This window comes from Cervus canadensis, chromosome 13 (assembly GCF_019320065.1).
Source record: "Cervus canadensis isolate Bull #8, Minnesota chromosome 13, ASM1932006v1, whole genome shotgun sequence".
NCBI lineage: Eukaryota > Metazoa > Chordata > Mammalia > Artiodactyla > Cervidae > Cervus > Cervus canadensis.
In genome coordinates, this window is record NC_057398.1 from 36,324,201 (window position 1) to 36,350,000 (window position 25,800).

Below are 25,800 nucleotides of genomic sequence, written 5' to 3' on the forward strand. Positions count from 1 at the left end.
GTTGTCAACTTAAAGTAATATTCCTCAAAAAACTAGAAACACCATAGGTTTTCATAGATGAAACAACAGATCTCTAGGTTGTATTTATTAAAATATTACTTTGGCAATTTTGAATAATGTTTAAATGAAAGTATGTTTTTCTAACTTAGTTTATGTTCTGGAGATTTGTTTCCTAAAATTTTGGAGATGAGGTATTTATTGGTTTAAGTGTGTGGAAAACAAAATAGCAGACTCACTATAAAGATCCTTTTTTAATGTGTCCTTATTGTATGGATAACAAACTTTAATTGTACAAATGAAATAGATCAATTTGTCATAACACAGGAAAGTAGCAAATCTGATGTGTGCTCATGGAAAGACTAGTTTCAGAACCCTCTTACCTTCTAGCAAAAAAAACAATTTGGTTGATAAGAATCTCTCAAGGTCTGCTAATAGGGATTCTTAGCATTTTTAACATCCCTGTTTGACTGCTTCTTTTTCTACTTTCTCATCTTCTAACTTTTTTCTAGGGCTGCTCTTTTTAGTAAAGCTAAACAAAACGTGGCATCCTCCAGCATTACTAACCTTTGTTAATCTGCCTGCTCGTCACATCTTGTATGGCATCTGTGCTCACTCATGGGGGAAAAGAGTTTCTGGAAGAAGCAACAGCAATAACCAAGGCAAATGTGGGGAAGTGGCTGCATGGGTGTTAGCATGTGTGGGGTGAAGGTTTTAGTTCATTCTCTTGAGATAGCAGAGATGTTATTTCACACCATTTTGTTAATAACTTTATGTGACCTTACAGTGAGAGACTTTCTCACTGTTTCAGCCCTCCTAAGAAATTTGATTGCAGATTCCATCAGTTAAGCCACAAAGTGGAAATTATGATTAATGTTACTAGAAAAAAAACAAGCAAATCTTCATATTGATAATAATCTACATAAGCGTATGTCTTAATAGACTTGCACATTATCTAGGGTTTTTTGTTTGTTTTTGGTTATTTTTTTTTAGCATTTTTGGTTTCATTTTTAAATTTATTAGGGCTTTTTTGCTTGCTTTTTCTTCAATTTGAGTTTCCTTTTTTACATTTTAATTTTGGTTATTTTGGGGCCATTTTTGATTTTGTTTTTCCAAAGGACGCGGATTCTGATAGCGGGGATGATTCTGACAAGAGGTCCTGCGAAGAGAGCTGGAAACTGATCACTTCTCTGAGAGAAAAGCTGCCTCCCAGCAAGCTGCAAACCATTGTTAAAAAATGCGGCCTCCCCAGCAGTGGGAAGAAACGGGAACCAATAAAAATGTATCAGATCCCCCAGAGAAGACGCCTGAGTAAAGATTCCAAGTGGGTCACCATCTCAGATCTTAAGATTCAGGCTGTGAAAGAGATATGTTATGAGGTTGCTCTCAACGATTTTCGGCATAGTCGCCAGGAGATTGAAGCCTTGGCCATTGTTAAGATGAAAGAACTTTGTGCCATGTATGGGAAGAAAGATCCTAATGAGCGGGACTCCTGGAGGGCAGTGGCCAGGGATGTCTGGGACACCGTCGGTGTAGGGGATGAGAAGATTGAGGACATGATGGCCAGTAGTAAAGGCGGGACTGATGTGGACGACCTCAAGGTTCATATAGACAAGCTGGAAGATATTTTGCAAGAAGTTAAAAAGCAAAATAACATGAAAGATGAGGAGATAAAAGTCTTAAGAAATAAAATGCTCAAAATGGAGAAAGTCTTGCCTCTGATTGGGTCTCCAGAACAGAAAACCCAAGGAAACCAAAAATCAAAGGAACCCGGTGGTGCTGGTGCCACTAGCAAGCCTGAGAATGATGTAAGTAAAGGTGACAGCGGAGACCTTGGGAAAGAAGAGCGTGTCTCCCAGCTGATGAACGGAGACCCAGCTTTTAGACGTGGACGTCTGCGTTGGATGAGGCAAGAGCAAATTCGGTTTAAGAACCTGCAGCAGCAGGAAATAACAAAGCAGCTTCGTCGGCAGAATGTACCTCATCGCTTTATCCCTCCAGAGAACCGGAAGCCCCGGTTTCCGTTTAAGAGCAACCCTAAACACAGAAACTCGTGGAGTCCCGGGACACACATCATCATCACAGAAGATGAGGTGATAGAGCTTAGGATTCCCAAAGAGGAAGATGGAAAGAAAGGAAATAAGCCAGAGAACCAAGAAAAGGGGACTAGAGCAGCTTCTAAGGATCCCCACTTACCGTGGGGCCCTCAGGGCACTCGAAGTCAAGATCACATTCAGGTTAGCAAGCAGCACATTAATAATCAACAACAGCCACCTCAGTTACGCTGGCGAAGCAATTCTCTCAATAATGGCCAACCGAAAAGTGCACGCTGCCAGGCATCTGCTTCCACAGAAGTGCTCGCCTCCCACAGTGGCCACCCCACCGCTGACCTGCAGACTTTTCAGGCGAAACGCCACATGCACCAGCACCGTCAAGCTTACTGTAATTATAACACTGGAGCTCAGGTGGAGGGCAGTGCGGCCACTTCTTGTCAGAAGCAGACTGACAGACCCAACCACTGTAACCAGTTTGTGACACCTCCGAGAATGAGGCGACAGTTCTCGGCACCCAATCTCAAAACTGGTCGGGAAACCACAGTCTAAATTACTGGACAAGCTTGAATTCTTGGTGGAGGAAACAGGCGATGGTCGCTTATGATTTGAGTTGGTTCTAGCCTTGGCCTTGAGTTCTTAGTATTTACATTGTGATTGTAATGTTGTGTTCCTAAAATATGAACTGATTTTATTGTTAAAACATAAGACACTGGTAAATGTTTCAACACCTCCCTGTTGTTTGTATACCGTAAGTGGGCAGTTTCTGGAATTTTGGACAAAACACTGAGACCTCTCTTATTTTTCTGAGACTGTCCTCTTTCCTTGGTGCCTAGATAATATACTTACTTACCCAGACTGGTCTTGTTTTGGTGTAAGTTTGTTATGTTTTTGTAAAACCTATAAATTTATCTGATATCCAGAAATACCTGCCTCTTGGTTTATGCAAACATTCTAAAGAGGAATTTGAGATGTTGAATTAAATGTCTATTATTTCCCCATGAATGTTAGCCATTAGTTTAAAAATAAGAACATGCAGCTGTGGACACAGCTTTGGATTTCCTATCCATGTCTGTTTCTTTCTTTAAATATTGGAAGTTCATAAGCCAGAACTAAATGTCTTAGGACATATTTTATAGTACACAACTTTGCATTTTCTGGGGAACTTTCACATCTTCTTACTCAGCTGTATTTTGCATAGAACTGATTCAGTAGGTTTTTTTCCCTTTTGAATACATCAGTGTATGTATAAATTCTGTCATAATACTGAAATCTTTAAGTTGGCACCTGCCTGGATTTCTGTTTGTGGTTTGCGTTTTGAAGTTTAACATCATTTCTCACACAAATACATACAGAAAGACACTGAACTATTCACCAATGTCACGCCAACAGAAATACCAACAAAATACTCATGTTTTGAGCAGTATATATAAGTTTATTAAGGAGGTTATTTGGTAGAGAGAGGGAAGAGGTGGGACATGGGGAGAAGGATGCAGCCTTTGACTGTGTGCTGCTTGTTTTCAGTAGGTGATGAAATATTGAACTAAGTTAACTTTGGTCTGACTTAGAATAAAGGAGATGATGTATAATAAACTATTCTTTGGTCACCAGCAGTAATGCTCATAGATATTCAAGCAAGGAAGGAGACGTCCTGATGAACAGTTACTGTATCAATACCTCATTTTACTGTGTTGTGGTCTCAGTTTGCCTCACTGGAGAATCCACTAAAAAAGATGGATTTTGATGGGAAGAAAAGAATAGTTTTCTACATCCTTCATTTCTTGAACTTGTCAGAAACTTTTTTAAGAGGCGGTGTGAAGAGCCAGAGATGTCTGTGAGATTGCCTGACACCACGTTGTTGAAGATCCCCAAGTCACACTAAGTCACCTGTCAAATGCTTGTCTTCCAGATGGTGTGAAAAATTACATCCAGGATAGCAGTTAATGTTCAAGGAAGCCTCACAGATTGTGGTTGTATAGGATGTTTTTCCTTTGCGTGTGGGCACTATGCTTTATTAGAACATTGTTTTTAATCATAGTATTTTTTTTTTCTTTGCTTCTAAGAAAATGCTTTCATAATGCACAAAAAGTTGCTTCCAATTAACTTCGGGGGCTATTTTTGCTTTCATAGCTAGAGCAGTCCTCGTCTTCAGCTGAAGTTTCATGGCAGATTAGACAGGAGCGATGTTTGTAATGGACTGACTTAATGGAGATGACAGTGTCCTGTACTAGGTGGTTTGAGTGTACTTGGTAGGCGACTTCAAGTCAGTCACTTCAGTGCACCTTGTGTACTCCCCTTGTGTCCTTCTTAGGCATAGTTTTCTATTTCTTTCTTGCAAAAAGTTCATTTTCTAAAACTAATAATAACTCAGCTTTCAACTCTGTATCAAAAGTGGGCTCTCAGTTTTCCAACTTGAGATAACATAGGATAGATCTATGTATTTTCTTTTTTATGGTGGCCTTTTTAATCTTCTTATGGACAGGTATCTCCCTTTGGCACTGAACAATGGGAGTGAGTTTCTACTGGTGATCAGGAGGCTGTAAAATGAAAAGATACACAGTGTTTTCATTCACAAATGTGGGTTGTGGTAGGCACTATACCCACACTTGATGTTCCAAAGGATTAGATTTATATATGTGCTTCATCTGCTGATCCAGGCACCCTCAGATTACTGAAATGTTTAGATATCTAAACTAGCCCTTAATTTCAGATGACCAGGAAGAAATGAACCAAGGTTTGATTGATTGCTATCTATGTCCCTTCATGTATTTCAGAGCAGATACTTATTTTAGAAAATAACTATATGAATGAAATTACTTTATTGACTCTCACTAAAGAAGTAACTAGTACCGTGCTTTTGTGATTGGTTGTATTTGCTTTGTTTTGTTTTGTTTTTAAATTTGACAGTATCTGTCCCCAAGCTTAAATCCTACAAGACCAAAGGTAAATGGTCACCACTAAGTCATTATTGTATTACTGAAATATCCCTAGCTGTTATCATGGTGCAGTTTAAGAAAAGTTTGTGCTATTGAAATTACATAATGATCTGACAATAATAGGCGTTGAGTCCTAATCAGTTGGTACAATTTCACAAATCAAACCACACACTGTGGTATTCTTTGCAGAATTAGTTTGTTTATCTAACAAGTCTAAACCTAAGGGCTTTTCCTTTAGTTTTACTTCTGATTCTTTCTGGTGCTTCTCTTTTCACTGGAAATGCATTGAATGGGAATTGTTTATTCCATTGAAGTGACTTGAAGTGACCTCTTGTGCTTTAGGTACAGATTGATGCTGGGGGAAAAAAAAAACAGGACAAAACACAGTTTGCCACACCAATGTCTGCATTAAAGGCTGTCAGACTATAGGAAGTTACATGGCTTTCCTCCGGTCAGCTGCTATGCTCCTGTGCCTTCCTGGTCCTCTGTAGACTTGCCTTAATGATATACACAAAAGACTGGGAGCAGGGGAAGCTGCTGTCCTGGTGTACGTTAATGAGAATGCCTTCTTAGGTGTAATGCAAAGCAAGTACTTGTTCTATGCTGTCAGAGCCAGATTCTGTATTATGAACAGTTTTGATAAATGTCCACTTTATGTCATCTTTATGAGGTTTAAAAATCTGCTCTATATATTTAGTTTGAACCACTGTAGGTTGTGAAGTGTATTGGTTTCCTCCTATCATTACTGTAAAAAGAAGTTGTGAATCTTCTTTTTAATGAACTATGGATTTCTCCCCCAGTTTCTTTTTTAAAAAATGCTTGAAGATTGGTCTTTGAGTGTAAGATCTACCTTTTCAGAAAGGGAGAGTTAGTTTGTAATGTTAAAAAATAAAGTCCTCATTCAATAAAAACTGAAGTTACCTTTTAAGAGTGTGATTTGTCTCTGATGTGGGAGGAGGGGAGAGGGAAACAGCATGATGCTGATTAAACCTGGTCTTGACTTTTATTTATTGCTTTTTCATCTGAAGATGGTTACAAACCATATCTTTTTAACAATATTTCCACATGAACTTCATTTGTTTAGAGCTTTTGCTTTTCTTACCCTTTTTGAGTTATCAAAATTCTGTCTTAAATGAGATCTTTAACCCTTATTTTATGCTACCTTTTACTTAAATAAAAGCTTTTCTATTTTTGACGATGAATGAGGATATCAGAAATCCCTGTGTGATGTCTCTGACTTTACCTTGAGCTGTATTTTCTATGTTTTTACTATGTAATTTTGATTTCAAGTTTTCTTTAAATGAAATGGTAAACTTCCCTTCATATGGGTAGACATGAAATTTCTAAAAAGTTTTGAGTAGCTCTGTTTAACCTTTCTTTTTTTCCTTTAACCATTGCTTTTCTCCACCCAGAGTATTGGTCTTATGTTAGAGGTGAACAGGACAAAATGGAAGATTTTTCTGGAACGGACCATCAGTCTTATTGAACATTTGGACATGCATTATTTTTCATGTTGATAAACAACATAATCATACATAAGAGAGTAGAATACAGTATCTACGTGGGTTTTTTGTTCCCCTGCCATGAGTTTTTAATATGAAATCTGGAGCTTGGGGAAATATTATACTTGGGTTGGTTTGCTTCAGGCTTTTTCTCTTTCCCTTCAGGTACTTTGTATCTCTCTGCTGTCGGTGAAACTGATGGAAAAGTGGCCAATATCTGACCATTTCTAGGACACTACAGACGTTTCCAGTGTAGTATAATATGTGTAGTAATATGCACAGGGTGAGCGTGGGCAGAGTGGGAAAAGGTTTCTAAAAGAGGAAGCCCTAAGCCAAGAGCAGAATCCCAAAGCACAAGTGCCAGTGTATCCAAGTGAAGAATGACCGAGGGAAGGAGGAAGTGTGTCAGGTCTAGGGATCTGCAGGTGACTTGGGGGTGGTTGGAACACAGCTGTGTGTTGGAGGGTGATAAGAGATGAGTGGACCTGGGGAGAGGGGGCAAGGGCCAGACTGGCATGCTGGGTTAATGGCATCCCATCCCATGGCTTGGGATTTTGTCTTGAGTGTGATGGAAGCTAACACATATTCTACAGGGAGATTGCATTGTCAGATTAACCTTTTAGAAATGGCTGAAGTTTGGGTGGGAGGATGAGTTGGAAGAAGGCAGATTCAGAGCCCAGTGCTTCAGTTGGGAACTTGCTGGAGGAACTAAATGAGAAATGATGCTTTCCAAGCAGGCAGGGAGAGAGGAGAGAGGGCGTAACTGATAGATTACTTGGAGAGAGAATTAATTAATCATTTTGTGGTGGGGATAAGCCTGTGTATATATCCCATGAGGTGGTGAATGGCTCTTGCTTGAACCGTGGTTGGAAAATAAATGAGACCAAAACAGGCCTGAGAGACAGGAGAAGATGGGCCGCACAGGTCTAAGCACAGGTGCTGTAGGACCCCCAGAGGCATAGATCTGAGGCTGTCTGCGTGGTGCTGCTGCTGGTGAGTAAATTAGGGTGTTGACAAGAACTGGAACATGGATGTTTCCCTTCTAGCTATTGCTTGCTAATTATAATCCACCATGAAAGGAGGAAGGCAGTATTAGCAATAAGAGCTAAGCCTCTAATGTCAAAAGCAGCCTAACTGGAAAACCCAGAATTATGACATTCATTTTTACCTTCAATGCCATCTCCTCAGAGATGCCCTCATTATGACATCGTCATCTCTCACCAGTAGTACCACAGTAACCTCCTAATGAGTCTCTTCTCTCCTGTTCCTGACGTGTGTATGCCATTGTCTACACAGCCACCCACATCATCCTTTGAGTGGCTTCCCATGGTGCTTTGTAGCCTCCAAGGCTGTCCGTGTTTTGGCTTCTTGCCTGCCTCTCTGACTTCATGTCTTAACATTCTCTCTCATTGCAAGCACTTTGTTCTTTGAGCTTGCCAAGTTTGTTCCCACTTCTGGGCTTTGGCACTTCCTCAAGACTAGAATCCTTTCTCCTTGTGCCTAACTCCTCTTCCAGATCAATGCTCACCTGCCCCTTTTCCTGCTGCAGCCGATCCAGGGCAGCCCACTGTTTAATATTAACTCTGAGAGCTTATTTGGTCCTTGCATGAGAATGTAAATTCACCTAGAATAAGTACCTTATCTTTCGTGTTTTCTTCACCATCCATCTGTGTGTGTCACCCAGAAGAGTGGTTCTCAAAACTGTCGTGTTCGTGAGAAGCTTCTGAGGGGCTTGTGAGAACGTAGAATGCTGGGCCCACCCCCAGAGTTTCTGATTCAGGAGGTCTGGAGTGGGGTCTGATAATTGTGTTTCTGATAAGATCTCAAGTGATGCTGCTGTTCCTACTGCTGCTGGATCAGCATCTGTCCTTGAGAACCATTGTCTAGAACAGAGACTGGTAAACATTTTCTGTAAAGGGCTAGTAGTAAATATTTTAGGCTTTGTGGGCCTCATATGTAAGTAAGTGTTAATCACTCAGTCATGTCCAACTCTTTGCAGTCCCATGGAGCCCGCCAGGCTCCTCTGCCCATGGGATTCTCCAGACAAGCATACTGGAGCGGGTAGCCATTCCCTTCTCCAGGGAAACTTCCTGACCCAGGGATTGAACCCAGGTCTCCCTCATTCATTGCAGGCAGATTCTTTACAGTCTGAGCCACCAGGGAGCCTCCTGAGAGCCTCATGGTCTTTGTCAAAACTGCTCAGTTCCGCTGTTGTAGCAGAAAAGCAGCTGTAGATGATACGCAAAGGGATGGATGTGGGTGTGTTTTGTGAAAGCTGCTGTATTTATAAAGACAAGTGATGGTCTGGATTCAGCCTGCAGATTTGCCAACCCCCGGAAGGTGGTCGCTTCTGAGAACTGTTGACTAGAAGATCAGCACACAACTGTGTATCTACTCTAGAAGACAGACAAGTGCCAGATGCTGGTGATTCAGTGGTGAATGAGAGGTTCCTGGCCTCATGAAGTTCACAGAGTCATGGAGGAGATAGCCATTAGACAGTCACACCAATGGTCATATTGTACGTTTGTGACAAATACCTTGAGGGAAAATCACAGGATGCTCTGAAGGTTTAAAACCAGGTGTCTCAGGAGATGAAAGATGGCCTTTTTTTGCTCTAAGCTGCTGACTTTCATTTTGAGAAAGAGAAGGAACCAGGAAGTTTTTCTTTTCTCCCCACATCCAGGTCTCCGTGTGTCCACACATCCATACCCATACCTGGTCTTCCCTCCTCTTGATGGAAGAACTGTCTGTGCTCCTGTCTTAGCTCAGTCCTTGTTCCCTTCATTCTGTTTTCTGAGGGACTTATTGTACACCTACCCCTTCTCTTTCACAGCATCTGATTTTCTCTTCTATGTTATTCCTGTCAGCATGCAAACACCAGTTTCAAAAAAAGTTTGTGTTCCCTGTGATCTGCCACTGTGTTTGTCTGTTCCTTTTTCTAGAAATACTCCTGAGAGCGTTTTCTGTACTTTTCCCCACTGCCTACCTTCTTTTTCTTGTCTCCTCTCCCCATTCTTGAACTCAGTCCAGTCAGACTCATTCCCACCTCACCACTGCAGCCAGTCTGGTCGGGGTCACCAGGAGTCTCCTTGGTGGAAAATCCAGGTGTTTTCTAAGTCCTCATTTTACTAAATCTGTCTAGCATCTTACATGGCTTGCCTGCTCTTCGCTTCTCGAAACCTTTTGTTCTCCTGACTTCTGATTTTTCTCTTGCTGCTGCTTCATGGTCTCTGTGGCTGCAGACAGAGGCCATTTTTTTTTCCCCCTATATCTGCTCTTTCGTCCAGGTGACCTCACACATTTTTGTGGCCTCAGCTTCTGTGTTCACACAGGTGATAATGAAGACAGCACCTCCTGTTGAGCATTTACAGTGAAGCTTTGAAAGACACATGTTTGACCTGCATGGGTTCACTGAGATGTGGATTTTTTTTCAGTGAATACATACCACAGATCCACATTTGTTTGGATCTGCAGGTGTGGAACCTTGGAAACTGAGAGCTAACTGTAAAATTATATGCAGGTTTTCCACTGCGTGGAGGGTCAGTGCTCCATCCTGTATTGTTCATGGGTCAACAGTACTTGGACCAAATACATGTAATACATTTTACATGTATTAACTCATTGAATCCTTCTAGCACCCCTCCTCTGTGAAGTGTAGGTGTTGTTAATCCCATTTTACATACTTTCCCACCCTCGCACAGCTGCTCAGCGGAGTCCAGGTCCAGTCTCAGCAGGCAGTCTGTCTGCAGACCCCTGCCCTGCCTCCTCCTCTGCTGACTCTCAGAGGTGCTCTCTCCAGCCTGGGCCTTCCCCCAATCTCACAGACACAAAACTGGGACCTGACGTCCAGAGAGTTAACTGGCATCTCACATCTGAACTGTCTAAGCCAGAGCAGCTAGCTCAGACCAGAATCCAAGAGCGATCCTCAGTTTCCCTTTCTTTCTCACACCCTGTGGTCACATCTTCATCTGCAGGGCACACTTCTTCTGCCTCTAAAACATATGCCAGCTCTATTTGCTTTTTTGTTTGTTTGTTTTGTTTTATTTTATTTTATTTTTTATTAGTTGGAGGCTAATTACTTCACAACATTTCAGTGGGTTTTGTCATACATTGATATGAATCAGCCATAGAGTTACACATATTCCCCATCCCGATCCCCCCTCCCACCTCCCTCTCCACCCGATTCCTCTGGGTCTTCCCAGTGCACCAGGCCCGAGCACTTGTCTCATGCATCCCACCTGGGCTGGTGATCTGTTTCACCATAGATAGTATACATGCTGTTCTTTTGAAACATCCCACCCTCACCTTCTCCCACAGAGTTCAAAAGTCTGTTCTGTACTTCTGTGTCTCTTTTTCTGTTTTGCATATAGGGTTATCATTACCATCTTTCTAAATTCCATATATATGTGTTAGTATGCTGTAATGTTCTTTATCTTTCTGGCTTACTTCACTCTGTATAATGGGCTCCAGTTTCATCCATCTCATTAGAACTGATTCAAATGAATTCTTTTTAACGGCTGAGTAATATTCCATGGTGTATGTATACTGTCATCTGCTGAGACCCTGGACCAGGCCACTGCCATCTCCCTTGAAACTGCAGGGACAGCTTCACGGCTCCTGGCCTTGTTCCAAGTCCACAGGCAATTCTCCATGGACATTGGTATTTTTACTACATATGCTAGATTTCCTGGCTCTAGGCTACCAGTGACTCCCTTAGAATAAAATCCACAGTCCTTTCCGTGGCCTGTAAACCTGTCCATAACCCAGTCCCTATCTGACAGTTGTCAACTGCTTCTCCGACTCTTCTCATTCCTCCAGTCTACCCACACAGGTTTTCTTGCTTTTCCTTAAATACACCAAGCTCCACACCAGGGCTTTTGTGCTTGCTGTTAGCTAAATTTGACTGGAATAAGCAACCTCCACCAAGGATCTCAGAGTGCTTGCTTAGATCTCTGATTAAATGTTATCTCTGCAGAGAGACCTTCCCTGAGTACCTAATCTTAGCTTTCCTCTACCCATCTCTTCTCTCTATTGGCCTCTGATAACTCCTTTTCTTCATAGCACTTCTCTCTCCTGAAATCATAGCATGTACCGTGTCTGTTTACTGTTTATTATATCTCCATCACCAGTGGAACTTTTGTCTTATTGACCACTCACTATATTCCTAGCATCTGGCATATAATAGGAGTGAAGATGGTATTCATTTGTCAAATGAATGGATGGATAGTGGTTTTTCTTTGAAAAAAATAGCATGCTCTGAGGCCAGGTGCTTGGGTTCAGGTCCTTTTTCTACCGCTTGCTAATTTTGATCTTTGGAGAGTTACTTAATTTCTTTAAGGTTTTTCTTTTTTAACATGAGAATAACAATAGAAACATTTTCATAGCATTATTGGGATGATTGGAACAATCCATGTTAAACATTTAGAACAGTTCCTAGCACAAGGTAAGCTTGAAAACAAGGATAGTCTGGTGGGAGAGAACATTCTAGAAGAGGAAACTGTCAGTGCAGTGCCTTTATAAATATGGAGCATATATTCAGTTAGTTGGAACTTTTTATAAACACAAAAGACTATTGGTAAATATATTATTTTTTAGCATGTTTTCTGTAATGAGTATAATTTTCTCTGTGAAACGGACAGTAGTATCTGGATCTCTTTATCCATTTATTGCAGGAAAATCCAGGGCTTAGTAGTTTTCTGGTAACAATCAAAACATCCTTGTTGGAAGCTCATATGCAGCCTAGTTTGGGGAAGAGGAGGCCAATTCAAGAATTGGTATTGACGTTTGGGGGCTTCCTTGATAGCTCAGCTGGTGAAAAATCCACCTGCAATGCCGGAGCCCTGGGTTCGATCCCTGGGTTGGAAAGATCCCCTGGAGAAGGGGAAGGCTACCCACTCCAGTATTCTTGCCTGGAGAATTACATGGACTGAGTAGTCCTTGGGGTTGCAAAGAGTTGGGCATGACTGAGTGACTTTCACATTCACTTCACTTTCATTGACATTTGGACTACCAACTGTTTATAGAAATTTTTCCTGGTCAAAGTGCAGTTAAAGTTTTAGGTCTGTAGCATTATTGAGCATCTTTTTATGTCAGCTTTACTGCTACTAAAGCACAACCACAGCTTTTAGGAAAAGTCACTCTTTTAACTGTCAGAATCTAAGGATTTTGTCTTCATTTGGTAGTTTGACCAGCTTGCAAACTCATTTTTTTTCCTTCTTTTTAAATTGAAGTATAATTGCTTTCCCATGTTGTGTTAGTTCCTGCTGTACAACAGAGACACAGTTGTATGTGTATACACATCCCCTCCCTCTTGAACCTCCCTCCGCCTCTCCCGTCCCATCCCCCTAGGTCATCACAGAGCACCAAGCTGAGCTCCCTGTGCTATACAGCAACTTCCCACTAGCTAGCTGTTTTACTCCTGGTGTAATCCTGTTCTTGAGGAAATCCTCAAAAATAAACCAGTCACAAATTAGCCTCCAACTAATAAAAATAAATTAAAAAAAAAATTTAAAAAAAAGAAATAATGGATCAAGGCAATAGTCATCCAAGGCTATTAACGTCACTAAAAGGAGACAATCAAATTCAGCTTCCCAATGGACGTACCACATAGGAGTCGCTATTCATAAACACAGATACACATATCTGATCAAGCCTCCAAAACTCAGGAATTAAAAGGCACATATGAACATGTTAGATGACACCACAGGCATCTAACAAAATTCAGAATATAGAAATTTTATACAAGTAACAAGCCAGGTTTTTCCCCTCAATAATTACAAGGCAAAAAATAAAAAAGAGAGATGGAGAGAAAGCCTTGGGACTGAAAGAGTTAAGCAGCCTATCATCCAAACTTATTTGGACCCTAGTTCAAACTGCTAACAAAAAAGTTTTTTTTTTAGAAGGCAATGGAGAAAATGTGAACATGATGCATATATTTGACATTAAGAGATTACCTTTTAGATGTGAAATGCTATTATCAATTTTTCCCCCTTAAGGGTCTTTTTCTTTTAGTGACATAGACCCAAATGTTCATAGATGAAATAAAACAAAGGAACAAAGACCCCTGTTCTGGATCTTACAAATTATGGGAGAGGAGAGAGGCCGGGCAGCCCATGTGCCCACATCACACTTCCTCCCTGGACACTCACAGTCGTCATCTGTGTGAAGCTTGGCCTTGAGCTTCTCCATCTTCCTCTCATCTCGTAACAGTGTCCTGTCTTTTTTTAGTGTACCCGTCCCTTCTTCTTTCTTTTCTTCAATTGTTTCTTGGATTAAAGAGTATTCTTCATAAAAAAATAAATAAATAAACCAGTCACAAAAAGTCACAAGCATATATGATTCCACTTATATGAGATACCTAGAGTAGCCAAAATCATAGAGACAAAAGGTAGAATGGTGGTTGCCCAGGGCTGCAAGGGTGGGAGTTAGTATTTCATGGGCAAAAAGTTTCACTTTTACAAGATGAAGAATTCTGGAGCATGGACAGTGGTGATGGCTGTAGAACATTATTAGTGTATTTCATGCGTTAAAATGGTTAAAATGGCAAATTTTATGTCGTGTATATTACTATAATTAAAAAATTGGGGCAAAAATGAAAAACAAAAAAATTCTCAAGCTAAAATATTAACTTTTTTTGCATATGATGCTCTTTAGGTAAATCAGCAGTCTTTCTCTTTTTGCTAAAAGAATCCTGTTGTACATAGGTTTTTAAAAAAAACCCAGCCTCTTACTTTGAAAAAAAAAAGAGTACAGTGAACCTTTGTATACCCATATGTATATGCTATTTCTGAATCATTTGAGAGTAAGTTACAGATACCATGTTAGTTTAGCCCTGAATACCCGTATATATCCTAAAACCAAGGATATTCTCTTAATACCATTATCCCATCCAAATATTTAATACTGACTCAAAATCATGTAATATACAGGTAATTTTCAAATTTCCATAGTTGTCTAAAAAATATAAATGTTAGAAGTGTGTCTGTTTTTTTAATCCAAGATCCCAATCAAGGTTTATTTACTGCATTTGGTTCTGGTGTGTCTTTTATCTTTCATTACATAGGTATTTTTGAAGAGTCTAGGTCACTTTCTAATTTGATTATTTCTTCAAGATTTGATTTAGGTTAAACATTGTTAAGAATGCTATAAATGCTACATTGTGTAGTTCCATCTGCTTCACAGCAGTAGATGTAAAATGTCAATTTGTCCTATTTTCAGTAATGTTAAAGTTTAATAAATTTAGTTAATGTGTTTTTTTCTAGTGCTTTCTCATTAGTAGACTCTTGCGATTGTGTGAATATTCTGTTTTCCATCCACCTTTCACTCAGTTGTGATAGCTTGTATTAATGATCCTTCGATGATTCAGTTACTACATCTGGGGTTGCAATATAGTAGTGATTTTCTGTCATTCCCTCTTCATTTAACTGGCTTTTTGTTTTGTTTTTTGGTAAGGAAGAGCTTTCCCTTTTTTCTCTCTCTCTTTCCAGTACCACTGTGGTCTCATGGATTCTTTTTTTTTTTTTTCATGGATTCTTTTTACACTCAACGTGCTATATATTGTTTTCCTGTTGTTATTATTATTGACCAGTGGGAGTCTTTGTCCTTTTGAAATGGTTCTATTGGTCTTTGAGTACTCTGTGCTTTCTGGCACAAGATATTCTGGGGTTACCTTGTATTTTCCCTGCTCCAAATCTGAAATCAATCATTTTCCTAAGGAGCCCTGGTTTCTGTTAGTGGAGAATGGTATTTAGAAACCAAGGTGGGGGGCTGGATGTATGTAGACAAGAAACTTTCTAAAAACACTGCTTGTCATTTTGATAGTATGTTGCCATTTAAGAGGACTTTCACATACATTTTAAAATTGTATGGCATTTGGTCCTTCTGCAGTCCTGCCTTAAATTTAGGCAGGTGGAATAATAAAATCTTCATTTAAAAAGAAGGCCAAAATAAATAAATAAATAAAGGCCAAAATGAGGTGTTAAAAGGATTAACTTTCCCAGAATTATAAGACTAGTAAGAGCAGTTTCCAGGAACAAAACCCACATCTTTATACCTGGTACTTTATATTTTTCTTTTTCTTTCTTCCCCACAGTATATGGTCCCCTACAAAGCATGTTTAGATGTCTTTAAAAAGCTGTTTCCAAAAAAAAAAAAAAAAAAGCTGTTTCGCTGGCTTTTGGTCACTGCCAGCTCCACTAAAGAGAGAAAGCTTCCTTTGTGAGACTAAACGATAAATGACTAGAGCCTGGAGAATATTTGCATCCTTCTTAGCATTGCCGTTGGGAGCCCCTTTTGTGATGGAGTTTGCTGACTTGGGCTCTCAGTGATCCTCTGTAATGCATATGGAATATTTGTGACTTGGAGAGCTTTGTTTGAAAGCAGTACAAGGTCGTACCTAAACCTTCTATCTCTTTACAGCCTGTAATCATGCCACTCCTCGAGAAGCAGGAAGCCTAATAGTTTATTTTTTAAATGCTGTGCTTAATGCGGTGATTTGGTGTTTTACTGCGTGAAGGTCTTTTTCTTAAGTTGTTTTTTTGTCAAAAAACACGAGCTTTTTTTTCATGAACACACCAAGGAACTGTTTTAGACATTTTTTTGCCTGTTCTCTTCCCACCATGCCATTTTAATACCTCAGATATATAGGGTATCAGTTTACATACTGTATGTATATTTGTGCTTTATACATTAAAAAGGTCTTTTTAGTCCCCCAAGAACCATTTTATTTTTCACTGATAGTAGTGATATCACACTTACTGAGAGTGCATGGAAACAAGGGAGAAAGGAAGGATGAATATGATTTGTAATATATTAGTATATTTTATAACAGTATATTTTGATATAAAATTTCTTTATTGAATAAATAAATGCAGCATGTAGATTATTTCAATCCTAATAACACTGTGTTCTTTTAACACTGAGGTTCCCTGAAAGCTAAACTTATCCTACATCTGCAAAGATAGTAATATTTCATCCATAGAGTTTCAGAGTCTACGATTTGAATTTTTTCTCCCATCCAAACAGATAATTGGAACTCTTAGCAATACTAGTGAACTTAACCTTTTCCAGTATTGTTTTTCTTTGGAATTCTTGGATGTGTCAAGATACTATTTAAATGCATTTTAACCTTTAAGGGACACATGCATTTTTTTTTCCTTGAAAATCCCCCCTTTGCTCTACTGTAATCCCAAATAAAGAACTCTTGAGTCTAAGGAAATGAAAGAGAGACTGCAGTTAAATTCCCTAGAATACAAGATCTTTTAAAGCATTTACCCAGTGCAGACTATTTTGTGTGCTTTATGGCTTTCTTCAGAAGCATTTCTCTGTATGTCTGTCTTTTTATTGTTGCTTCCTGCCTCTGGCTTCTCATTTCTTTGTCTTTTGCTGTCTCTCCCTTGCCCAATCTTCCTTTCATTTCTCTTTTCCTTCCCTCCTATTTCCTCTCTCTCCTACATGTTATCTTCTTTGTTTTCGTTCAGGACTATGAGAGTAAATTGCAGGCCTTGCAGAAGCAGGTGGAGACGCGATCCCTGGCTGCAGAAACAACTGAAGAGGAAGAGGAGGAGGAAGAAGGTGAAATCTAGAGACTGTAATCTAGAAACTTTCCTCTGTAGATGTTTTGAATCTGTGTTGTCAAATTCCTGAGCCAGTTTAAAGATGATTTAAAAGATGCTCAAGGCTAAGAGTCCAGGCTGTACTCTATGAGGTGGGGGTGGGACTTAGAACCCAAGGTTTCTGAGCAGTCTCCATAGAAATCTCTTGGGCAGTTTACATAAACTGTCTCATATTGCCATACATATGAAATCTATATATATGTGAAAAGCACATATAGAGCTTAATCTTTGTTAAGATGCTCTGTTTTACGGATTCCCCTGGTGGTCCAGTGGTTAAGCTTCCACATTTCCAATGTAGGGGACGAGGGTTTGATCCCTGTTCAGGGATCACTAAGCTGAGTGATGTGGCCAAAAAAAGAAAAAAAGGATGCTCTGTTTTATTTGCTGGTTTATGTCAGGGATTTCCCTGTGAGAACTTTGGAATATAGAAGCGTGCATTAAATCTCTTTCTGGCAGATTGCTCATCACATTGTTTTGTCATACCTACCTGTCTGAAGTTTTCTAGAATTTCTTAGTTGAAATTAAAATGCGGTGTGAACATTCATCATATTTTATTTTTTCACCCAACCTCTTCAGTAATCTCAAGGCTTCATAATAACTTTAAAGGAACTCCTGATTTATACACTGAATTCTTTATTTTTAAATATCTGTGTGAAATATGACCTTTTTCCTCTACTAGAAAGGAAAATATATCTGTTTCAAGTTGTACAACAGACTAAGGATTTTTCTTTATTATAAGCCACACAGAGCTGTATCTAAAAAAAAGAAAGAAAAGCTGGAAAGTAACCTGATTTTTTAAAAAAACTGAGGTATAGGAGGGATATAATTTCTACATAGTTATGAGTCCACCATTAAATACACCTGGTTTGCTCTTTCAGTTCCGTGGACACAACATGAATTTGAGCTGGCCCAGTGGGCCTTCCGGAAGTGGAAGTCTCACCAGTTCACCTCATTAAGGGACTTACTCTGGGGTAATGCCGTTTACCTAAAGGAGGCCAATGCCATCAGTGTGGAACTAAAGAAGAAGGTATGGAGGTTGTGGGAACAGCGACCATCCTGAGGCAGAGCTTAGCCTGGTTGGCTTCATGGTCCTCGTTTTAAGACCACGTTTCCCTTGGGTGAACTCAGCAGCTTTTTGCTGTGAAACAGATTTATATATGCCTTCATTTAACACATGTGCCTGGAATGAAGTAGGTACTAGTTGTTGTTCAGTTGCTAAGTCATGTCCGAGTCTTTGCGACCCCATAGACTGCAGCACACCTAGCTTTCCTGTCCTTCACTATCTCCCAGAGTTTGTTCAAATGCCTGTTGAGTTGGTGATACTATCTAACCATCTCATCCTCTGCCGCCCTCCTCTCCTCCTGCCTTCAATTTTTCCCAGCATCAGAGTCTTTTCCAGTAAGTCTGCCCTTCACATCAGGTGGCCAAACTATTGGAGCTTCAGCTTCAGCATCAGTCCTTTCAATGAATATTCAGGACTGATTCCTTTAGGATTGACTGATGATTTCCTTGCAGTCCAAGGGACTCTCAAGAGTCTTCTCCAGCACCACAATTTGAAAGCATCAATTCTTCAGCATTCAGCCTTCTTTATGGTCCAACTCTCAACATCCAAACATGACTACTGAGAAAACCATAGCTTTGACTGTACGGACCTTTGTTAGCAAAGTGATGTCTTTAGGTATTTGTTAAATGAAATTTTTAAAATAACATGTTTTCTAGCCTGTTTTATATATGATGAGAGTTAAAGAAACATATCAGTAGAAAAATATTTCCCTTGGGTTCTGAAAATCTCAGTTTTCCTTTAGTTCTCTACCATTGAGTTGGCACCTGTAAGTCCTCTGTGCCTCTCCTCTACTAGGGTCTGAGGGGCAGTTCTGTGGAATGGACAAGCACATGCATTCTGCAGCCAGACAGCCAGGTTCCTATCCCAGCTGTCCCTGTTGTTTGACTCTAGTAACCTTGGCCTCTAGGCCCTCATCTACAGAAGGAGTGTAGCAACTGGGCCTGCCAGCCAGGGTTTTTGTGATTTCATGAAGGGTGAGAGAATGAATACACATACAGTGCTAAAGTAGTGTCTACGCATGGTAATTGTGATGCCGGAAACATCACACCACAGTATAGATTCATTGTTCTGCGTGTTTCTCTGTTTGACAGTCTCCTGACTGCTAAGATTACAGGGAATAGGATGAGGGGTAGTATTGAGAAGTAGGTAAGATCTCACACTGCCTAACTTTGGGGAAAAATCATTCTCTTAAAAAAAAAAATTCTCTTTTTCTAGGGCTGTATTTTTAATTTCGTGAAATAGGAATAAGATCTCTTATTCTTTTGTAACTCCATCTCATTTTGTGATTATATATTAACGATTTCCCTCTTCAAATAGATTAAATGATGGCAGGGGCTAGGTCTTTTTTTCTCACAGCTGTACCTAGCATTTCATTAATGGTTGGTTTAAAAAAAAAATAGGGAGTTACCAAGAAATAAATGACATGATGAATGCAAAGCACTTTTCTGTAGTAAACACTTTTAAGAGTAACAGTTATAATCCTTTGAATTTAACAGAAAACCTTAGCACGCGTCCACCCGCTCTCATTTGGAGATGCATTCCTGGGTCCACCTTCTGTTCTCTATGAAAGTCTTTGTTCAGTCAACCAGGATATATTTATTGAGATTTTAGGCTGTGCAAAAACACTGTGCCAGGCCAGGAAAACAAAGACTGTAAATAGCTAAATGATTAATATACAAGTAGTCATGTTTCTCACTTAATCAGAAGCTGTTGACCACATGCTGCTGTTTGACGTCTTTCCCCTTGGGCCTGATTATGTTGCCTTGTTTCTGAACCTCACTTGGAAAAACAAAAAGCTTGTTTGTTCATGGTTTCTTCTGTCCATTTAGGTGCAGTTTCAGTTTGTTCTGCTCACGGACACGTTGTACTCCCCTCTGCCTCCTGAACTGCTTCCCACTGAGATGGAAAAAACTCAGGATGACAGACCTTTCCCTCGTACAGTGGTAGCTGTAGAAGTTCAGGATCTGAAAAACGGAGCAACACATTATTGGTCTTTGGAGAAACTTAAGTATGAAAATGTTACATGTAAAAAAAAAAAGAAAATGTTACATGTAAAGCCAGTTGTTTTATTTAGAAAATAATAATGAATTGCTCACGTGGGCTCTTCTCTGTGACGTTGCCGTTGCTTCCTTTCTGTGTATCTAAGTGCTGTTGCTGGTGTTGGTAATAGCACTGTCGGTTCGTTTTCTTCTAAGTGAACAAATCATGCTCTGTGAATACCTTTGTCATTTGTAGAGGTGATTTACATTTGCCCTCCATAATGCTCCTTTGGCAGCGTGTATACTAAATTTGAAACGACAAAGGGAAAATTACATGGCACCTTGTGCAAAGATGGCATGCAAATTTGGCATGCAAATTTGGAGGGGTGTGGAATTAAAATTAATTAACCCTCCATAGACCCTCTTATATTTTAACTCTTTTAATTTTATAATATCTGTTTCTGTCTTAGATCTAGTAATTATTCATCTTTTCTGTCCTGGATCTCATGATGATGATGAATAAACAGGAAAGTTATAGCATAGCTTCCTTTGCCTTTAATATAATGAGGTATTTTCTGCTGTTTCAGTATATTTGAGATACCATATGCCATTGAACTACATTAATCCTGGGACTCAGTAGAGATTAGGTGGCCATTCTTGACTTTCTTGATGGCTTCTCTCTAGACTCTGACACTTTGGATACTGAGTGTTAGAGTTTCTGTGCTTTTTGCCTTCATTCTTTTTTAATACCATTAAATGGTGGGAGCAGCTTTTTAAAACCTTAGACACAGAAATACAGAACAGACTTTTGAACTCTGTGGGAGAAGGTGAGGGTGGGATGTTTCAAAAGAACAGCATGTATACTATCTATGGTGAAACAGATCACCAGCCCAGGTGGGATGCATGAGACAAGTGCTCCAGCCTGGTGCACTGGGAAGACCCAGAGGAATCGGGTGGAGAGGGAGGTGGGAGGGGGGATCGGGATGGGGAATATGTGTAAATCTATGGCTGATTCGTATCAATGTATGACAAAACCCACTGAAATGTTGTTAAGTAATTAGCCTCCAACTAATAAAATAAATAAATAAATAAATAAAAACTAAAAAAAAAAACCTTGCATGAAAGATCCTTCCAGTGTAATATTGACGTGACCTTGTGATATTAACCCAGTGCACTTTACGTTTACTGTCTAGGCAGAGGCTGGATTTGATGCGAGAGATGTATGACAGGGCAGGGGAGATGGCCTCCAGCACCCAAGATGAAAGTGAGACCACCATGACTGGCAGTGATCCATTTTATGATCGGTTCCATTGGTTCAAACTTGTGGGAAGGTATGTGATGATTTTATTCTTTTCAGGTAATGGTTTTAATTGTTTAAAGCCTCACAGGTATTACATAAAGTTAAAGAAAAAAAGTACACAAAAGCCCCCATTTATAATCCTATCCTCTCACACATAGCCACTGTGCCATTTGGTATATTTCCCTTCCCTTTTATCCAGCTGGCAGGTTTAAGTCTCAGGATTGAAACAAAGTAGCTGACAGTTTTCCCTGCCTCTCAACTCATTCACAAAATGTCTTACTCTTGACCAAGATAGATTTAAAAGAAAAAGAAAACCTGTGTCTGTATCCAGCATGGTTCAGAGTCACAGTATGGCATGCAGTTTATCAGACTACAACTTCTCCATGACCTGATACGTCCTCACTTTAATTTTTAAAACAGTGCATCTCAGTTTAGTCTTTACCAAGAGTGAATAGTTGCACACCTGAGTAGCCCACTTGCACCTCTTTTATGTATACTTTGATTTCAACATTGAATGTGAGTCCACATTGAGTCAAGTTCTTAGAGATTTGGAATTTTAAAAGCAGAGAACTGTCACCTTAATGACTTCAGAATTTGAATTATTTTCTGATTGAGAATACTTTCTGACAGTTTTAAAGGAACTGGGTTCAAAGGTGGAGCCGAAGTCGTCGTATTTTGTAGAGATGAAATTAGTGTTTTTCACTCTACTCTGATAGTAGAGTGTTTTTTTTAAAGAGATGAATTGGCCAGACACATCTTACCCAAGCAAGGTATATACCTACTTTGCCATATATCATTCATCCATTTTGTTTCCTGCTCCACAGTGACATGGAGATTGGAATAAAGATTTAAACTTTATTATTTCACTTGATATTGAGTGGCTCCTTTGAGGCCTGGCTGCTAATCTTTTGTGTGAACGGGAGAACATAAATGTTTTACAGCACGTTATTTACCTGGCATATTCTACTCATGTATTTCCTTTGCTTTTCTTATTCTAAGGATCAGTCCTTGTTCCCTTTCACCTGAACCAGATGATTTATGCTTATTTTATCCTTTTGCTTTCCCACTTGCTTATTTTGTTTTGGTTCCTCAGTGGGTTCTGTCCTTTTGGCACCTGTAGCTTCCTGTTTAACCGACTGTTCCTCTCTCCTTGGCTGTGTCCATCGGCGTGTCCCCTGGTGTCTAGCTCCCCCATTTTCCACGGCTGTGTGAATGAGCGCCTTGCTGACCGCACACCCTCCCCCACTTTTTCCACGGCCGATTCCGACATCACTGAGCTGGCTGACGAGCAGCAAGAGGAGATGGAGGACTTTGATGAGGAGGCGTTCGTGGATGACACCGGCTCTGACGCAGGGACGGAGGAGGGCTCAGATCTCTTCAGTGACGGGCACGACCCGTTTTACGACCGGTCCCCATGGTTCATTTTAGTGGGAAGGTTGGTGAGGTTAAAGTGAGAAAGGCTAAAAGGGACCAGCTCTTGCTCTAAAGAGGCTCCTTGTGCAATTTTGGACAATTTTGCTTTAATCTAGTTCAATTCATGATGTGGGTGAGAGAGCCCTCAGGCAGCATCTGGGAGCTTCTTGGCCTCCTCAGTACAATCTATGTGGCAGCGTGTGAAGACTTTACATGGAGGATCCCTTGTCTTACATGCCTAGTAATTCTGTTCTGAAGGAGGAGACCCCAGAGGAGAAAGTAATTAAAGCCAAGAGTCACACTGTTCTGGAGTTGGAGAATGTTATTGTGGTCTGATATTTCCTCTTGTAGGAATGTGAGTGAAGAAGCCTAAGGGAGCAACATGAGAGGGAGAACAGAGCAAGTCCAGTGTTAGGAGGAAGGGATTCTTGGCATCAACAGGAATCACAGGGACAAACATAGAGTCAGGAGTAGCATTAGGTTTATTTCTTGCATAGTCTGTGAGCCCAGAAAAGAATCAGGAACGTGAAATTCCCTCTTCGTCTAACTCAGATGGATACCTTTTCTTTGGCAGTTTCATGGATCTTTGGTTTCTGCTAAGATTTTACCTGTAGGCATTGTAATAATGAATCTCATAAAATTATCTGTTGAAACCGTCAACAATGGATATTTGTTCAGTGCTCCATGACACTGCTTTGTGTTGAGTTTAGCTGCCAAACTAAGGCATTGTCTCTGGCCCCATCTGTCAGTGATGCAGAGCTCTCATGCACATGTTCCTCATACTGGGGTCTTTGTCTACATCCTTCCAGTCTTCATGCTGAAGTAATTTTAATTACAAATTCAACAGTGCAACAGTCACTGGATTAAAAAAAGTATTATGTTTCGAGGTATTAAATTTAATTTCAGTGGTACTTTAAAACCATGTTTTGTTGAACCCTTTAAAAATAAAGGGAAATTACTTCAGTGTTAATGGGTTAGCACCAGTTATCTAAAAATAAACCTAAAGTGCAGCAAGTCTCCTGACCCCCTAGGTATGTAAGGTTCTAAAGCTTAGCTCATAGTATAGTGTTGGTTGGTTACCTGGTGAGAATTAAATGTAGAAGATAATCAGCTTTATGGAAAGGGAGAAAAGAAATGCTTTTTGATAGAAATGAAGACCTCAGTTATGACCATGGGTTGGAGTATTAGACAGCCTCACGGTTTTATAATGGTAAAGGGGCATTTATTCAGGTTTTCCATGAATGAACGTAAAGGGATTTTACAGCCATGAATATTGTCTGGTGTATGCCGGGAACAGATGTTCAGGATTTCAGAGGAGCTGATTTATATTAAAACTGAGGAAGGCAGTTCTGTGCACGAGTCAAGGGGCCATCATGCGTTCCTGGTTTTACCGCCATCCCCACCCTCTTTTCTCAGAGGGTCCGAAGTTGGAACCAAGTTTTTGTCCGTAAACTGCTCAGTCCTGGTGCCGGTTGTGCAGCTCCTCACCTCATGCTGCTCACTTTTGTTCTGCATCATCACACGTGAGGAATAGGTGGCTTCACACTCTGTGGCGTGTTGGGAAGGACACTGACCTAACAGGGCTGACAACTTAAACTGAAGCCTGTTGGGTTCTCAAGTGTAAAATAGAGAGTTAGGTAAGAAAAAAATGAAAGAGCCTTTTAGATCTTTTTATTCTTTCCTTTTCTTTCATGCATACTAGAAGAATGAATATTCTGGTTAAGAGTTCTACTCAGAAGCATTTGTATTTTGAGCCAGTTGTATGGAAAACTTAAGTCAGAATCCCACTTAATGGGGAAATTCTCTGCCTTAAGTGTATGTATTTTCTCTCCTTTTAATCATACCAGATTGAAGTGTAGGTATAAGGGAGCCACCTCTACTTCAGTTTTCTAATAAATTACTTGTGGAACTATGGCTTAGGAATTGACTTTTCCATTTCTTTGAGTTCCCTGGTTCTGAAACTCACTTGACTTTGCAAGGAAAGCAGTAGGGAGGAGGTGAAATCGTAGTGGTCAGCAGAGTGAAGGCTGTCTCTTTATTTTTGCCCTTGATGGCATTTCTTACCTACAGACAATTCATAGCAACACAGCATCACCCAGTTACATACCGGTCATTCTCTGTGTAAAAGGAGTAACTTCTTTGCTGTTTTTGTGATTCATGGGATTAGATTTCCCCATTGACATATAATTGCTAATACAAGTCACATAAAATTTACTAGTTTTTTAAAAAAAAATTCCATTTGTAGGTTTTGATTCATGGCCTTGGCTGCCTCTGGTGAATTTTTATATGAAAATTAAAAGAGCTTGTCCCTTTAGCTGTTCTCTTTTGGCATGCTGAGATATTATGAATCATCTGTCATCACTTGGGATGAAATGTGAAGTATTTAAGCTAGGCTTCTGGTTAAAGGTCTCCTGTGTTATTCTGTGACCTAAGTATCTGAACTGACATTCTTTCTGTAACTGGGATTGTAATTGCGCTGGTCTTCATTATCTTTGTGTTGACAGAATTTGTTTCCCTTTTTATGTAACCTCACAGAACTTTATGCTAATATATCCTTTACATCTTCCCCTCTCTCATCCCTCTTCTCTTTCAGTCTGCTAGATCAGGGTACAAGGATTCTCAAGATGAATAATAACTATAAAAATTCCAGTTTTAAAAGCTTCGTAAGAGAACTTTTATAAAGTCCAAAGCATTGATTTTGGGTTGGAGAGCCTGTGTTCTCATAGGACGAAGAGCTGTCTAGAGACTGTGGGGTTGTGTAGACACAGGCCCCTACCACTGCCTTCGAATTCTAGAGTTCTCTCTCTGAAAAGGGAAATCCACAAGGATACTTTCTATTCTTACACTTTTGAAGTAGCCATTGCCATAGACAGAAAGGGGATTCTCTTCTTCACTGTGTTCTCAGATAGTACTTATTTCTTGGAACTTCCCTGGTGGCCTGGTGGT

The 25,800-nt window shown here is 40.0% G+C and overlaps 1 protein-coding gene across 7 annotated transcripts in view; it reads left to right on the plus strand.

The window, feature by feature from the left end:
• KIF1B (kinesin family member 1B) overlaps window positions 1–25,800 on the plus strand; it is a 150,426-nt gene that overhangs the window by 82,555 nt on the left and 42,071 nt on the right. For 3 of the 7 annotated variants that reach the window (XM_043484799.1, XM_043484800.1, XM_043484801.1), the window contains 5 exons: window positions 16,965–17,058; window positions 17,978–18,126; window positions 19,992–20,170; window positions 21,335–21,472; window positions 22,628–22,876. In XM_043484799.1, the coding sequence (XP_043340734.1) occupies window positions 16,965–17,058; window positions 17,978–18,126; window positions 19,992–20,170; window positions 21,335–21,472; window positions 22,628–22,876 (809 nt within the window). Of the gene's footprint in view, window positions 1–1,115; window positions 5,913–16,964; window positions 17,059–17,977; window positions 18,127–19,991; window positions 20,171–21,334; window positions 21,473–22,627; window positions 22,877–25,800 lie in introns of those variants that run through there. The other 4 variants (XM_043484802.1, XM_043484803.1, XM_043484805.1 and 1 more) reach the window with 2 other exon arrangements.